Consider the following 15,961-nt stretch of genomic DNA (forward strand, 5'->3'; position numbering starts at 1 on the left):
CCAGCACCTGAAGGCCCCCTTCAAACCATCACCCGGTTACAAGGGACAGATGGAGTTTCACCTCTTTTTTGCCTTTTAAATGGGGAGTCCTGGGCAGGCCTGGGCCAGGAGTCTCCTTGGACTCATCATCAGAGGGTGGCGTTGGGATGTGGGAGGGCAGTAGATCTGGGTAAGTGATAAGGCCTCCATTCGGGCCCTGTCCTGGGCCAACCCATCATGTACCTCAGTGTCCCCATCTGTTCCCAGTGTGTGGTCAGAATAGGGTCTCCTATGTCCTCTCTCTGGAAATCCTCCTCCTGGAAGGCCTTTCTTATATGTAGGCCATTGGGACTCCAGCATGTGGGGCCTGGGCCCTTTTGAGAAGAGACTGAAGTGGGAAGGGGTGGGAGGGAGTCCCACACTTTAGGCTGCAACTGTGTATCTCCACAGGGGGAGCCTGGCCACCGAGGCACAGACGGAGCTGCCGGGCCCCGGGTAAGCCACCTCCCCTCGGGCCATACCAGTGGGATGCAGGGGGGCCAGTAGCTTCAGAAGACCCCAGAGGAGCAGAGCAGCTACAGGACCTAGGCACTTCTTTTAAATTTTTTTTTTTTACCTTTTTTACTGACTGTTTAAAATATCCTGATCCATGCTTGTGGTAGAAAGTTGAAATACAGATATGTAAAAGTTAGAGTCCCAACCTCTTATCAAATAATAGTTCTTCCCTTGCACGGGTGACTATATACTCTTCTAGACTCTTCATATTCAAACATAGGTCCTCAATTTGTCATACAGCATGGCCCTGCCCACTGTGGGGTAGAACCTGCTTTTCCCAGCCCCACATAGACATTCATGCCTCTCATGAGGGGCACAGCGGCCCCCTCCAGCTGGCCCCAGATCTTTGTGACCAGTCCTTATAGATGTACTTTTATACACTAATATCCAGAATTCTATCCTTGACTCTGTTACCTGATGCAACCACAGCCCCTCTTGCTCCTGGTAGCTGGCTTCTTCCTCCAAAGAATAGGTCAGAACCCCCAGCCTAGCTGTGCAGGTGGCTGGTAGATCGGGCACTGAGTGTGGGGTTCGGGTATACGCTGGACAGTTAGTTCCATACAGGTCGTGGCCCTGGGGAAGCTAGGAGACAAGACCAGCCAGGCCTGACTCTCTCCACCGCATGCCAGGGGCTGACTCTGAGTCTGAACGAAAGTGCTTTTGACCCTTCGCTTCTGGCCTAGATCAGCCCCCGTGGAGAAGTGGGGCTCAGAGGGGGTGCGCTGGGCCTGCAGCAGTGCACATGCCAATGCCTGTGGGAGTGGACAAGTGCAAATGCGTGCAGTGTGCACACAACCAGGAATGAATGTGGATTCGATGCACATTTGTGCAGCCTCGGGCGGATCCAGCCACACGGGTCCATCATTGGTTTACACAGTGTTTCAGAAGGCTGGGGGAGTGGGGGATGAGGGATTGGTTTTGGTTTTGTTTATTGGCAACGTTTAAAAGTCTGAAGAGCTTCTCATCAAAATTAGGCTTTCCATTTTTCTGAGAATTCAGGGGTCAAGCCTCAGTGGGCTTGAACACCCACATGAAGGCAAATCACAGCCATCCCTCAGGCCAGGGGGAGGTGATTCCTCAGTGGGGCCCCCAGACCCCCTGCCTGCCCCTTCCCTCACATGCTGAGGTCCTGTCAGCTCACATCTGAGGCCTGCTCACACTGGGGAGCCGACCCCCAGTGCACAGACCTGCGTATGGGCCCAGGTATCCAGGCTGTTCTGTCCCACTCATCTCTGGGTATGACATAGAGACAGCTACCATGTCACCCACTAATGTAGCTCTTCCCTGAAATTTATTCTCCTGCCTCAGGGACCCCCAGGCCTCAAGGGTGAGCAAGGAGACACTGTGGTGATCGACTATGACGGCAGGATCCTGGATGCCCTTAAGGTAGTGATCCTAGGGGGACCAGGGTGCCCCCTTGGTGCTCATTTCCTGAGGGAATGATCGCTCAATTTGTGTATTAATCCTGTACTTCTTTACAAAGGGACCAGGAGCAGCTCACCACAAAGGCCTCCATTCTATTAGGTCCAGATATGGCAATCAGTGCTGTTCTGAGACCCCGTGGTACCCAGAGAGTTGTTGTGCATGAGATTATGTGCCCCACAAACTCACCAGAGGTCAAAGCTAAAAGGGAAGCTCCCCACTCAAGGGCAGAATGCAGAGCATTTCCTGGTCACTAAACCTAGCTGACTAAAGGGCAGGGTCTTCTAATAATTGTTGTGAGGGAAGATAAGTGGGGAAGGGTCTGTCCCGGGAACCTGAAAAAAATGCATGACCTCTGACTGGCAAACTTGGGGCCCACGAGCAGAGGAGAGAGAGGTAGGATGCCAACTGCTCATGGGACCAGGGAAAGGAGCTGGGGTGGTGACAGGGTGGTCATCAGAGACCAGACCGGGCACTGGTACCTGACCCCACCCAAGCTTCAATTCCAGTTATCTCCCACAGGCCTCGGGGAAGTACAAGTTGATGGTAACTATGGCCCACTCTGGGCCTGCATGGTGTTGCATGGTGCGTCTTGGCCCTGAGGGCGTGCATATGCATGGTGTGTCCTGAGCTAGCTAGGAGCCACATGGGAGAAGCCCTACTGTGCAGGGAGTCAGAAAGTGGATTTTGGATGCCAGATTAGGATGATAAATTGATTTGATGGACAATAGGCAGCCATAGTCAGTTCTTGAGCAGGAGAATGACCTCCCCCAAAAAACCACACTGGCTAGGGAATGAAGGTGCATGCATGTCGGGGAGAACTGAAGGCAAGGAGTCTCTCAGAGAGGCAGGTGTGGAGGAAAGGTAGTGAGACCAGGGACAACCCAGTGGAGAGGCCAACAGGAAGGGGACTGGTTGGGAGGACTGAGTATAGAGTTGGTAGGACAAGCCTTTGTCAAACCAGGGGAACTGGGAAGGGTGTGCCCTTTAGGAAGGGGCATGAGTCTGAAGACTGAGTAAGGGGTGATAATGAGCCATGGTGGTCAGTGTCCTACAGGAAGCCTGGGCTGGGATAGGGCCTCAGAAATAGGATCAGACTGGAAACACTTGAGACCCTGTCCCCTACCCATATGACCGAGGAACTCCTTGGGGCCAGCAGACAGCAGGCGACAGTCAGTTGGTCAGAGAGATCACAGGGCAAGCTGAGATAGTGGGGCCAGGTCACTGTTCAGAGTGTTGATTTCTGAGTGGCTTGAAAGCCAGCAGGGGATTTCAGCTTGCTTTGAAGGACAGCAGGAAGCCATCACAGAATCTTGAGCAGGAGTGTTTGTGAAGGTGTCTGTATTGGGAAGAGAAGCTGACACTTGTGGTATCTCACCCAATGCTGGATGTCACCTCCCTTGCCTCTCCCAAGACTATGGGACCAAACCAAGTTATATGTCCTATGGATGACCTGACTGGGTGGGAAGCAGGCTGCAAGGACCCTCCTGCAGCCCTGATGGATAGGGATTTGACCCCAGGTGGAAGGGACAGTGGGCAGTGCAGCAGGGTGGGACTATCTAACTACTGACCAGCTTGACTTTTATACACAGGGTCCTCCTGGGCCACAGGGAGCCCCAGGGCCACCAGGGATCCCTGGAGCCAAGGTCAGTGTAAATGCAGCTGCATGGTCCCCACGCTCTTATCTCCAGGGTGCACCTCCCCTCTCCTCTCTGCCATATTCCCTCCTGGTATCTTGGCCTGGTTTCTGGGGTCTCAGAGAAGGGGACCTTGATCCTTCCCTACCAATCTGAGTGCCTTTTCTCCTGGCCCTTGCTACCTGCTTTTGCTGGAAGAATCATTCACATATTGAAACTGAAAAATCAGCCCTTCCAGACATCATAACAGTCCTGTAGACATGCACAGCATTCCCAGGGTTGTACCTATTTATACCCTGCCTACTTGTCTTGGAAGAAAGAGTCTAATACATTAAAGTCAGGCAGGGTCTGGTCCTGGGGTCCAGGTCTGTAACTTCCAAATCTATAACATACCAGCTTGTAGCTCACAGCCCTGGGCTACACCTGCCCTGGAGGAGCTGAGCACATGGAGGCAGAGGGTGCCTAGCACCCAGCAAGTGCCCTTCTAGAAGTTCAACAGCAGGGATCCCACCCAGGGATGATGTACTGATCAGGGAGGCAGCCAGGCCCTCCCTCAGGCCACCAACCCTCCTCTAAAGTTGAAAGAGGACTAAATTCCTTTTATTGCCTGTTCCCTTTCAGGGTGAGCTTGGATTGCCTGGTGCCCCAGGAATCGATGGAGAGAAGGTCTCTGGGATTTTAATGTCTTTGTTGATATTGATGTTGGTGTTGGGCATTGGAATGTGTATGTGTGTGTGTGTATGTGTGTGTGTGTCTGTGTGTGGTTGTGGGTATAGTCCATATAGACATAAGCATATCCCTGGGTGTCCCTTGTTATATGTCTTTACTGCTGTGTCCCCAGCATATGGCACATCATGACATAATTGGTCTAGTGGAGGTCTGCCATTGACTCAGAGCCCTTGAGATGGGAGGATAAAGTTGACTCCACGAGTGCTCCAAGGTGGCTGCCCCAGTTCCAAATGTTCCCCCCCACCACCCAAACCCCCACCCCCTGCCACCCACACCCCAGGCTTACAGGGAGACAGAGGAGGGAAGTCTCCTTGCTGTCCTCATTCCAGTTCCCCCAGTGCATTCAGCCAAGGCTCCCAGCTACCTGGGTGCTAGGTATTGGAGTGGGTGAGTGGGTGTGAAAGAGAGTGTGTATGTGTGATGCTATATAGACCCACAAGGAAGTCAGGACCCACAAGCAGGAAGGTCTGGCCAAGTCTGGCCTCACCGAAACCAAGATCAGGGACCCACCAGAGTGGGAAAAGGAAGCATGCCCACCAATTTCTTGTTCTTGTGACTTTCAGGGTCCCAAAGGACCAAAAGGAGACCCAGGAGAGCCTGGGCCAGTTGGACCCAAAGGGGAAGCAGGCGAGATGGGCTTGTCTGGCCTTCCGGTATATGGCTGGGCTGGGCCCCACCTACTTACCTGATGTTGGGGGGGGTGGTCCCAACTTGCATGAATGCCCTCCACAGGGTGGCTGCTAGGGGTTGTGGGGACAGTGGTAAAGGCATGCTGGGAAGGACAGGGCATACCCCTGCAGAGGGACACTTAGGGACACTCTAGTTCCCCCACACTGCCCTGAGTCTCTACCTCCTCCTCTGTAAAAGCAGCTCCACAAGGAGGCCTCCTAAAGGTGAAATGGGGAGGCCCCACCTGGTGGAAGCCAGGTGGCCGAGTGTTTGGACTCTACTCTGGCCTAAGTTATCCAAGTTTGCTTCTGGTTTTGTTTCTACCCTGGATAGAGACCTAATCTCCTCTTGCTTCTGATTCATTGCTGTTAAAGTGGGGATGTTAATTTCCCACTCCTGAAAGAGAAAGCAGACCAGGCTAAGAATAGCAGCCAGCACCCAGTAATCCCCACAGACATGCACACATCAGCCATCATCATTTTTACTGTTATCCTTTTTGTGGCCGAATTGGAAGAGTTGCCAGGTTGTTAAGCAGTCACTGGGAGCCCTGTCACCTCATAGCCATTGACCACCTGAGTTAGCGCTAACACTAGGATTTGAACCTGGGTCTTTGCTCCAGAGCCCCAGTCATCCTGGCACCTCCAGACAGTTTGTTTGTGTCTATGTACCATCGTGCTCCTGTTCCAGGGTGTGTCACACTGATTTGGGGAAAACAGTTTTAAACTGCAAAAGCCAAATTATGGCTGCCCTGTGGGGGAAGGAAGGGGAAGTAGCTGAGCACTGCGGGGATGATTTTAGGATTGACAGGAAGGACTCACAAGCCACCCATCCTGCAGGGTGCTGACGGCCCCAAGGGAGAGAAGGGAGAGTCAGCATCTGACAACCTACAGGAGAGCCTGGTAAGGGGGTTGCTGAGGCTCAGGGCTCCACCTAACACCCATTCCAGGTCCAGTGGAGACCCTGAGCTTTGGGACAGAAAGACCACCCGGCCTGACCCAACCCAGGGCAGTGGGGGCAGAGCTGCAAGGGAGGCACAGGCTGCATCCCCCACCCATGGCCCAACTGAGAACCCAAAGGCCAGCCACTGGGTCCCTCATCAGAATGTGCCCTCCTGGGGACAGGATAGAACCCCCCCACCTTGTCTTCACCATTAGGTGATGAGCTCCTGAGTGGGAAGGTGAGGGACAGCGGGCAGTGGGTGACTAACCCTTATTTGACCCTTCCTAGGCCCAGGTCATAGTGGAGCCAGGCCCCCCCGGGCCACCTGGACCCCCAGGTCCCATGGTAAGCACAATTTCACTTAAAGCAGCTGGGATACCAAGACAGTGGTGAGCCCTGAGCCCGGGCCGCAGGGCAGTAACCCAGGGGAGGACAAGATTCTTCATGGTCAGAGCAGAGGGCATCAGACAAAGAGGGCAGAACTGGGGTCAGGGCCACAGGGGCCAGTGAGCAGCCTGGAGCTGTCGTAATTGCTGTCTTGGCCTAAAGTCTGCACCCAGCCCAGTGGCCTTTCTGATCAGTTTTCCTTCTCCTCCAGGGCCTTCAGGGAATCCAGGGTCCCAAGGTGAGTGGATGAAGATTCCCTTCTCACTCAGACGCCAGAGGGCCACTGTAAAAAGCCTTGCTAATGAATACAGTGAGGCCCTCTCCTCAGTCTGGACCCAGCCCTGAGTCTTTCCAGGGCCTGAACACTCCCAGTACCCTGGACTGTAACCTGCCTAATGTCCCCCACCTCCATGCTTGGGTTTCTGTTCTTTCCCTCTCAGTCTGCCCAGGGGCCCCAGGCTATCTCCTTCTCTGGTCCATCTCCCTCTACATCTTCCCTCTTGCCCACTTCTCCGCATCTCTCTGCACCTCCCACTTCCTTGCACCACCCCATCCCCTCCCTCCAGGCACATCTGTCTCTCAACTGCCCTGAACATGAAGTCTTTGTTTGGTGTGTACTTCACAATGTCATGTTCTCTGCTCTTAAATTAAAACCTCGAGTGTGGTCTGCCCATGTGCCTGGCCCGAGAAGGCAGACACAGAAGTGAGGGCCAGCTGGCCTCACTCCTTCTCACGCCTGAGTCTCATTTAGTCAGGGGGAGAACACATCTCTGCCTCCCCAGCTCAGAGAACAGCCTGGGGACTCCGAGTCATGGAATCCCTGACACGAGTGGGGCCAAGCATGGGAGCCAACCAGATGCACTGCTTCTGGTTCTGTTTTGTCCCAAGCCTCCCCAGAGCCTGTTTAGAAGAGGCAGCTGCTGTCAGGGACCAGGTCCAAGGCTGGGGCTCAGGAACCTGATTAGTACCCAGCCTTGCCACTTCCTGGCCATGTGGCTGGGCTCATCCCTGGCACCTCCTTTCTCGTTTGTGGGATAGACGTCACCATAACGCCCTCCCATGATTTCTGAGGGAGCCCCTGTATGGGAAAAGGGACATGTGTACAACCATGGTTCACTGATCATTCTTACCCGGGGAAGCTGGGACCCCAGGCCTGTCAGAACCAGGAATCTGTCCCTCTGCCAGGCACAGCCCAGCTCCCACAAGGGCCCTAAGCCTTCCTATCTTGCTGCTGTCCAACTCCTTCTCTCTTACTTATTTTTCCCCTTTCCTTCCAGGGCTTGGATGGAGCAAAGGGAGAGAAGGGCACATCAGGAGAGAGAGGCCCTCATGGCCTGCCTGTGAGTGTCATCAGCCTTGTTTGTCCCTAGAGGTATTACATCCTATAACCATCAGTCTCTTGACCTACTTATTTTCCATCCAGGGGCCAGTTGGCCCACCAGGCCTTATTGGGCTGCCAGGAACCAAAGGAGAGAAGGTAATCCCCTCACTATGGCCCCATGCCCCTAGTGTCGCTCAGCCTCTGAGGTCCAGCCCCTGCACCCCACAGGGTCAGAGACCTGTGGCTCTTACAAGCCATTTCCCCTACCTTTTTTCTATGCCTGTCTGGTCAGTGAGTTTTCCTGCTCCCAAGTCTGTGGCCAACCCACAGCTCCCGGCACCCAACTCCCAGTACCCCCTCCCTACCCCTCACACTTGCCTGTGTCTTTCCTCAGGGCAGACCCGGGGAGCCAGGACTAGATGTAAGTGTCTCATCCTTCGCTGTGAGTAATTGGGTCCCTCCTATGTGTATCTTCTGCCCTCGTGTTGCCCATACAGTAACCTGACATCACTGTGACATGTTCCCCATGTCCTCAGTTCAGTGCACAACCTCAAACAGGGGCTTTGTGGATGGATGATGGATGGATGATGGAGGATGGATGTATGGATAGACAGACGGATGAACAGATAAGAGAATGGATGGAGATATGGACAGATGATGGGTTAAAAATGATAGATGTTGGATGGATGGATGGATGGATGGGTGGACGTGTGACAGCAGGGAGGTGGGGGAAGCAGTGAGGATGCTATTGAAGCCCCTGCTGAGAGATGCTGAGGCTTCAGCTAGGATGGAATTGTAGGAAAGAGAGAAAAGGAAGCCTTCTCCCAGTGCTGATTGAATCAAGTCTCTTCTGGGAGCATAGCCTAAACAAAGCATAGTTTAACTGGTGTAGAATGACTCATAACTGAAAAGTCAGAGGGTCAACCCAAGGATCCAGGGCACAACCCAGCCTCTCATCCTCTCTTGTCTCTGCTTTTCCAAGTGGAAAAATTGGAGGTGAGGTGGAGCCAGCATTCCAGACCTGTAGCTACCTGGACCCAAGTCCAGAAGAAAGAATATGTGTCTTCTGCTACTGCTGTAAAGAAAGTCTCTTTGGCTGTCTTTGGTCCCAGCCAGGTCAACACTGAACCATCCCTTGGCCGTAGGAATGCAGTGCCCTCATTGGCCAGGCATGATCACATGCCCAGCCTGGAGCTGTGGGTGGAGGCAGTGGATCCCAAGAAGGGAGGGGGGTTCCCTCAGGCAGCTGTGGTGAGGGAAACGTGACCAGATGCAGGGCTCTCAGAGCTCTTGTGTGTAACTGAGACTTTAAGAAGAGAATGTTGCTTTGGAGAGCAAGTGTGGACCAGGAAGAGGGAGGCCATTCGGGGTTCCTGACTGGGGGCAGGTATGACTCATCAGGGAGATTGCACTGGAGATGAAGCCAAATCTCATTCAGGCTCTGGGCCCAAGGAAGTCACTGAGGGTGAACTAAAGAGGCTCCATGTCATTATGAGTGTGGCCACATTTGGTTTCTAGGGAGCCCTAGAGCCATATCTACCTGCTCTATCTGACAAGCCCAGGTCCCTTCTCCCCCAGACCCAGCTGAAATGGCAACCCTGATCAGAAACTTCCTTTGAACCACCACCTGTCAATAGAACTGCCCCCCGCAATCCACCACCCTGTTTCATTCATACTTCTGTCACTGAACATCTACTGTCATCAGCACCCCACCACCTGTCCCATTAGACACGAGAGAGGAAACCTGTGGAATCCACTTCTTTACCTGCAGCCTGGTAGACACTTACATTGGTTGAATAGATGGACACAGGAGGGTATAAGAAATGGAGCCAAGGTCAAAGAACAGAGTTCACCCTTTCTCAATCTGTCAAGGATGGTGACATAAACTTCTATGGATTTCCTCAGTCTCTGTCCCCAGCCAACCTGGGCCAACTACCTCTGACTGCGATGCGAGAGAAAACCCCTCACTGGCAACTCTGCCTGAGTGAGGACTCCCATCCTGAGACTCCAATAGTGGCCTGCTTTGGAAGAAGCAGAGCTAGTGTCCCTGATGCTTGCTTTTCCCTACATCTACCTGGCACCAGCAGGTGCATCACCTCTCAGTGGGGACCAGGCAGCTCGTGCCACAAATGTGCCTAGAGGGAGGAGTTATTGATGGATGGGGGAAGAGGAGAGATGCACAGATAACAGAGACCTGGCATTGAACCCTCATTTTAGGGTTTAACCTTTAATCCTTCTGTCAGGGTTTCCCTGGACCTCGGGGAGAAAAAGGTGACAAGAGTGAACGTGGAGAGAAGGTGAGGGGAAAGGGACAGGGAAAGGGAGGCAGGTAGAGAGAGAGGGAGGAGGCAGAAGTGGGAGGCAAGACATCAGCAGAGAGAGACTGGGGGCCGTGGGAGGGCGGGGACAGTGGGAGGGCAGCGACAGGGGAGGCTGGGACTGAAGGTCAGTGGCTGCTGGCCTTTGGTCATCTCTGTCCGAGAAGTGTTGCAGGGGTCCTGGGTCTGGAGACTGAGAATTCCACCATCTCCCTTCGTGTGCAGGGGGAGCGAGGTGTTCCAGGCCGAAAAGGAGTGAAGGGCCAGAAGGGAGAGCCGGGACCACCAGGACTAGACCAGCCATGTCCTGTGGTATGTGTCACAACAGGATGGGAGCCCCAACCCAGGTCTTTTTGGCCTCCAGCTAGGGTCAGGCCAATTTCTTCCCTGTTCTCAAAGCTCAGGAAAAAGTCCCAGAGGCTACATCAGCCCCACACCAGGATGCCCACAGTGCTGGGCCTCCGAAGCTGCCATGGCCACCATCACTACTCCTGTGTGTGTGTGGGTGTGTGTGTGTGGGTGTGTGTGTGTGTGTGTGTGTGTGAGAGAGAGAGAGAGAGAGAGAGAGAGAGATCCTGGGAGTTGAATCCCAGGATGCTCTACCACTAAGTTACATCCCCAGTCCTTTTATTTTAAATTTTTATTGGGGACTGAGTCTTGTTTAGTTGCCCAGGCTGGCCTTGAACTTTCGATTCTCCTGCTGCAGCCTCCCAAGTCGCTGGGATTACAGGTGTGCACCACTGCACCTGGCTACTGCTCCTTTTGCTCTGGTCCTGATCCCTCTTCAATGGGTATGGCTGAGGGACACAGTCCCTCGATGGAGATGGGGCCCCAGCCTGGGCCAGAGTTTGTTCACCAAAGTCACTTTCCCCTCCTTATTCAGCCCAGGGCAGAATTGGCTTGAGTGGGAACACATCTTGGGCTAGGGGTAAAGAGGGGCCAGGCCAAGAGCAGAGCTAGCTTTTTCTTGAGTCCTCAGTAACATCAGGGCACCTTGGAGGGTAACTAAGTTCCAGGAAAGGAAGCCCCATGGTCGTGGACAGGCTGCTGTGGGGACAGGGCCAGTGAATGCGCAGTCTCCTGGTCTTAGCTGCCTGGGGCCCCAGTTAGGTTCTGACTCCTTCTAGGCTTGAGACCAGGCTGGACTCAGACAGAGCTTCCTCAGCCATCGAAGAGTGTGGGACCACCCTGCCTTCCCTGGGGGCCTCTCACTCCCCTTCTGTCCTCTCCTTCCCAGAGGTGTCTTTTTCTGTTCAGGGGAGTCCATCCCTTTTTCCACATCCCCTCTATGTGCCCCCAACCCCTTCCCTTCCCTCCTTCCCATGTTATCTCCTTTCCTTTTCCCTCACAAGTACTCCTTGATAGCACACGAGGCCCAGTGCCTGAAACAAACATGCAGGTTCTATTTTCTAAAAGGCGGGAGGATTTACGTATCAGACTCTTCCTATGGAGAAAAGACAGGGAAATAAAACAGCTGGGTCCCCATACTAAAACTAGCCACATGTCCATACCCAGCCACCCCAGCCACCCCAGCCAGGGGTTCACGGAGAGGGACCTCCAGGTACATGTGCAGGCAGACTCAGAGCCAGGGACCCCCACCCAGTCTTCCAGCCTTCCGTGAGTCACTTTAGCCCTGTGCCTCAGGCTCCTCACCCAGACAATGGGGGTGGCAGCCCCTCCCTCTGAGTGATTTTGAGAGGTCAGTTTTTAAAAAGCAGACAGGTAAGCATACACAAAAAGGCCAGCGGCAGGGGGATCCATCCTACAGCCTTTGTCTTTGAAACAGGAACATCCTCGATGTGGAGGCCAGCGAGGGGCACCGGGCTTCCGGAGCCTGGCAAAGGGCAGAGGGCCCTGCCCTGTGGTACGTGGTCTGGACTGCTATGTGTGCTGTCCTGGGCCTTCTGGGCTGCTTGTGCCCACAATCTGCCCCCGCCCTTCCTTGCTTCTAACTTCCTGTCCCTTCTCCCATTCTCCTCTTCCCTTTTGTCCCCAGCCTGTACCCCTGGTATGTGCATGGAAGGAGTCCAGGGGACATGCTCGGTGTGTCTGAGCCTGTGTCTGTGCTTTGGAACAGAGTGAAGTGTTTTCTGCCCCAGGATCCCCCAGAGACCTTGCATTTTGTCCCCCTCCAGACCACCTAAGGAAACCCCCCCCCTATTTGTGGCTGATGGCTGAGTGAGCATTGCTTGTGCCTCCAGACAACCCCAGCCCCCATGCCCAGAGTCCACCCTGACAACTTGAGCCCTCCTATCTGCCACTCAGATCCCATCACAGGGCCAGAATGCACAAGAGAGATGCCCCTCCTGACTTGTCATTAAATTCCTCTTGGAGGCATTCCTGCCCAAGGCCTGTATGCTCTCAGGCCCCCAAGCTAAGGAGTCAGAGCCACTGTCATCACTGCCAGGCGGGAAGCCCAGAAGCCCCTCCACAGGACCAGGATCAGACCCTCCTCCTGGCCAACAAATGTCTGTCACAATGCCCATTACTTCATAGTGTCCTCCTGATTCTGCCCAACTGCACAGTTGTCCCAACAAGCACGGTGAGAACACACTAGGACAAGTGCAGTAAGGGGCCATCCATTCCCCAGATGGATAGAGGAGACATCCTGCCTTAGTGGGTACAGCAGCCTGGCAGCTCTCTGGGCTGTATCTAAACACAGACTCAGAGTGTGTGGAATGTGGAGGGCTGGCCAGAATACCATTCTCATCTTTGGAACCTTCTTCCTTTCCAGGGCCCTGATGGGTTGCCAGTGCCTGGATGCTGGCATAAGGTACCTTGCAGGGAAGAGTGGGGGCGGGGAAATGGAGGGTCAGAGAGGGCCCTGGGGGCTGGACACCATTGCTCACACTTCTGGATATCTGCTGCATCCCACACAGTGACTGAATAGCCAGGTTTCCCTGTGGTGACCCTGGTTCTGATTCTCCCATCACGTGGCCAAGGATTGGGACAATGGTCCTGGCTGGTTATGTATAACCCACCCTACTGAGTCATGCAGGCCTTAGTGGACACCTGGCCTGCCAGTTCAGAGCTGTCAGTGCTTCCTAGAACTCTGATTCTGCCCAACTGCACGGTGTCCAAACTGACCTACTGAGAAAGGCCTAGGAAGAGGGGATGGGGCCACACCCAAATACAGTGGGATGGGGGCTACCAAAGCAGGGTGGCCCAAGCAGAGGCAAGACCCCAGGGACCTTCCAGGCTCCTCATCACCTGTAGTCTTTCCCTCCTTTTCCAGTGATCCTCAGGTCCAGCTCACAACTTGTACAGATCCGTGTGGACATTTTTAATTTTTGTAAAAACAAAACAGTAATATATTGATCTTCTTTCATGGGATGCACCACCTGTGGCCTTCTAACAATCGGGAGTGTGCCACCCAGCCCCAGAACCATCAGCAGGTGACGCCAACAGGAATGCGGACAGGCCAATCCAGGGGAATTGTGTGCTTGAGGGGCACCTGCGGGGCTTGGATTTCCTGGGAAGGAGACGAAGGTAAAAGTGCCTGGCTCAGGTGAGCCTGGAAAGACACTGGGTTGGGCCTTCAGTCACCTGATTATCCAAGACTCACTACTGTCCCCTTAATCCCCTGAGGCCCTGGTCACACTGTACCCAATGATGTTCGGACAGCATCTGCAGCTGCTCTGGCCTCTCCAGCCTCCAGACTCAATCACTACCCGCTACCCCCAGACCCTGGGTTTCCCAGGGCAGGACAAGACTACCATCAGCAATTACAGTTGGACCTAGGAAACTGTCGATGCACTCCAAGAGGGTCTAGCCCCCACCAACTTCTATAGCCCTCAGAAGCCAGTCTGTTGTGAGAATATGTGTCCTCTGGCCATCAGCAGTAGCCAAAATCTGCGATTGCGCAATGTGGAGCCAGCAGCAGTGGGGAGCCTGTTGTCCCTGAGTGTGCAGAGATACCCAGATTTTATGGCTGCCACTTCCTGTCATCTCACCACAGGAAGGGACTTTCCTGGCCCTGAAGAGATAAGCCTCCAGCTCAGTTTGGGTTTCACTGGCCTCAAAGTCTCCTGCTCAAAATACTGATCAGCCTGGTAGAAATGGGTCTCACAGTGAGTTGTACAGACTCAGCAAACTGCAAAGCTGGTGTTCCCAGCAGGACTGAGCAGGGGGCCTGTGACTGAGTCCTCCACACTCTGATGAAAGGCTTTGCCACATCTAACAAAGAGTCCTAGTGATCAGCTCTGTCCTAGCTATTTTCCTCTCCTCTCTGTGTAGATGGGCATCACTATGTGTAACAGACCACAGATGTGTGTCTGGGTGTGCCTGTCCTTGCAGACTGGCCCCAGGCACTTCTGGCTGAGGTTTCACCCTGGACATTGCAAGCTGGGGAAGGAGAAAGGGACTGTTCCTAGGTTGAAGCCACCTCAGAAACCAAAGGAGGTAGCTCAGGATCAGGTGGGAGACAGGTGGGGAGTTAAAGACATAGGCTCAAGGTCAGGTCCTACCACACACCAGCAGAGTCCTCAGGCTAGTCGCTTCATGTCACGGAACCCCTGTGTGCTTCTTTGCTGTGGCTAGCAGTGACTGCTGCATAAAAAACTGCCCTGAAACTTGCTTGTTTCCTTAAAGTATTGACTGTTTCTGTTTTTCTCTTACAGTTCTGAGGGTTAATCGGCTTGGCTGGGTGGTTCACTGAAAGTCTTCCACATTTGTTGCTTGATGTTGCCCAAGATGGCCAGAATATCTGTCTAGACTTTATGTGTAGTCCAGGCTTCCTCACAGCACGGTGGCTAGATTCCAAAGTGAATAAGACAGGTAGAAACTGTGTCACCTTTTATGTCCAAACCTCCAAAGTTATATGGTATTACTTTCGGCCAGAGTCAGAGGTTCACCCAATTTGAAAATAGAGAGGTAGACCCACCCTCTCAATGAAAAAAAGTGGCAAGATCGTATTTTAAGGAGAAAATGTGGGACACTATATGTTGCAGCCATCTTTGATAATGCCACCTACCACCTCATCTACAAAAGGAGATAGCATTACATATCACTAAGAGGTTCAATGAGGATCAACTTTGTGGAATACAGAAAGAATCTAGGACTGACTTATCAGACACTCTGAAGCACTGGGGACTCAGATTTTCCTCTCTTCTCCCCACTCTAAGACCAAGCGAGAGCCAATCTTGCAAAGCATTTCCATAGCTCTAATGTCAACTGGGCCTCGCAATATCCCTAAGAGAAGGACCCAGCAAATATGCCCATTTTACAGAGGACAAAACCAAGCACATCCATGGTGGTATAGAAAAGAAGGGACCTATAGGTAGAGTGTCTCAGACATCCTTTCCCCAAGGTCTGGGGCCTAAGAAGGGCTACAATATGGGTAGTTCCCCCCATACCACAAGACCCCAAATGTATGCCCTCCTTGCTAAGCACAGCAGCCCAGTCATACTCAGGGTGAGGAAGGAGGAATATGTCAAGTCCCTATCTTTGACCTCTTCAGGAGCTGGTAATAAGTAGCAGGCCGTGCTGCTTAGCCAGTCTACTGGCTCACCAGGGAAGCCAGAAGTAGGAAAAGGAGGAGAAACACAGTGAACTTGATGACTGGTGGAAACTTCTGGGTGTCAATGCCTCCTTTTGAGTCCCCATAACCTACTAAATCTACGCTTGACAGTTAGCAATTCACTCCTCCCTCCAACCAGGAACTTCACTTGATATCCTCCCTAGACTTGTGAGGGATGGGGCTTATGAGGTAGGTGACACTAGGTCCATTTTCCATATGGGAAAACTGAGTATCAGAGGGGACTCTCACCTGCCCAGGGATGCACTGCCAAGATGGAGTGGCAGGCTTGGACCCAGGCTCTTGGGTATTCTCCAATTGTCTTTAGCAGGAATGGAAAATGCTAGGCATCCCCATGATACTGGGTGGCTGACAGGTAGATCTTTGTGGGGATAGAAGCCACTTTTTTTTTCCCTCAGACAACTAAGGGGGTCAATTTACTACCCCATTGGACTGGATGGGACCATTTTTGGCTCGTTGCTGCCCTCTT

At 53.2% G+C, this 15,961-nt stretch overlaps 1 protein-coding gene across 1 annotated transcript in view; it reads left to right on the forward strand.

The window, feature by feature from the left end:
• Col23a1 (collagen type XXIII alpha 1 chain) overlaps window positions 1-13,260 on the forward strand; it is a 350,791-nt gene extending 337,531 nt beyond the window's left edge. Inside the window, exons 15-29 of the mRNA XM_026413108.1 lie at window positions 430-474; window positions 1,843-1,920; window positions 3,549-3,602; window positions 4,215-4,259; window positions 4,886-4,975; window positions 5,828-5,890; window positions 6,219-6,275; window positions 6,529-6,555; window positions 7,595-7,657; window positions 7,741-7,794; window positions 8,033-8,059; window positions 9,882-9,935; window positions 10,182-10,268; window positions 12,691-12,729; window positions 13,192-13,260. Coding sequence (XP_026268893.1) covers window positions 430-474; window positions 1,843-1,920; window positions 3,549-3,602; window positions 4,215-4,259; window positions 4,886-4,975; window positions 5,828-5,890; window positions 6,219-6,275; window positions 6,529-6,555; window positions 7,595-7,657; window positions 7,741-7,794; window positions 8,033-8,059; window positions 9,882-9,935; window positions 10,182-10,268; window positions 12,691-12,729; window positions 13,192-13,194 — 786 coding nt within the window. The 3' untranslated portion in view covers window positions 13,195-13,260. The remainder of the gene's footprint in view (window positions 1-429; window positions 475-1,842; window positions 1,921-3,548; window positions 3,603-4,214; window positions 4,260-4,885; window positions 4,976-5,827; window positions 5,891-6,218; window positions 6,276-6,528; window positions 6,556-7,594; window positions 7,658-7,740; window positions 7,795-8,032; window positions 8,060-9,881; window positions 9,936-10,181; window positions 10,269-12,690; window positions 12,730-13,191) is intronic.
• Window positions 13,261-15,961: the final 2,701 nt, after the last annotated feature.

The sequence above is a fragment of the Urocitellus parryii genome, chromosome 1, assembly GCF_045843805.1.
Source record: "Urocitellus parryii isolate mUroPar1 chromosome 1, mUroPar1.hap1, whole genome shotgun sequence".
In the NCBI taxonomy this organism is placed as follows: Eukaryota; Metazoa; Chordata; class Mammalia; order Rodentia; family Sciuridae; genus Urocitellus; species Urocitellus parryii.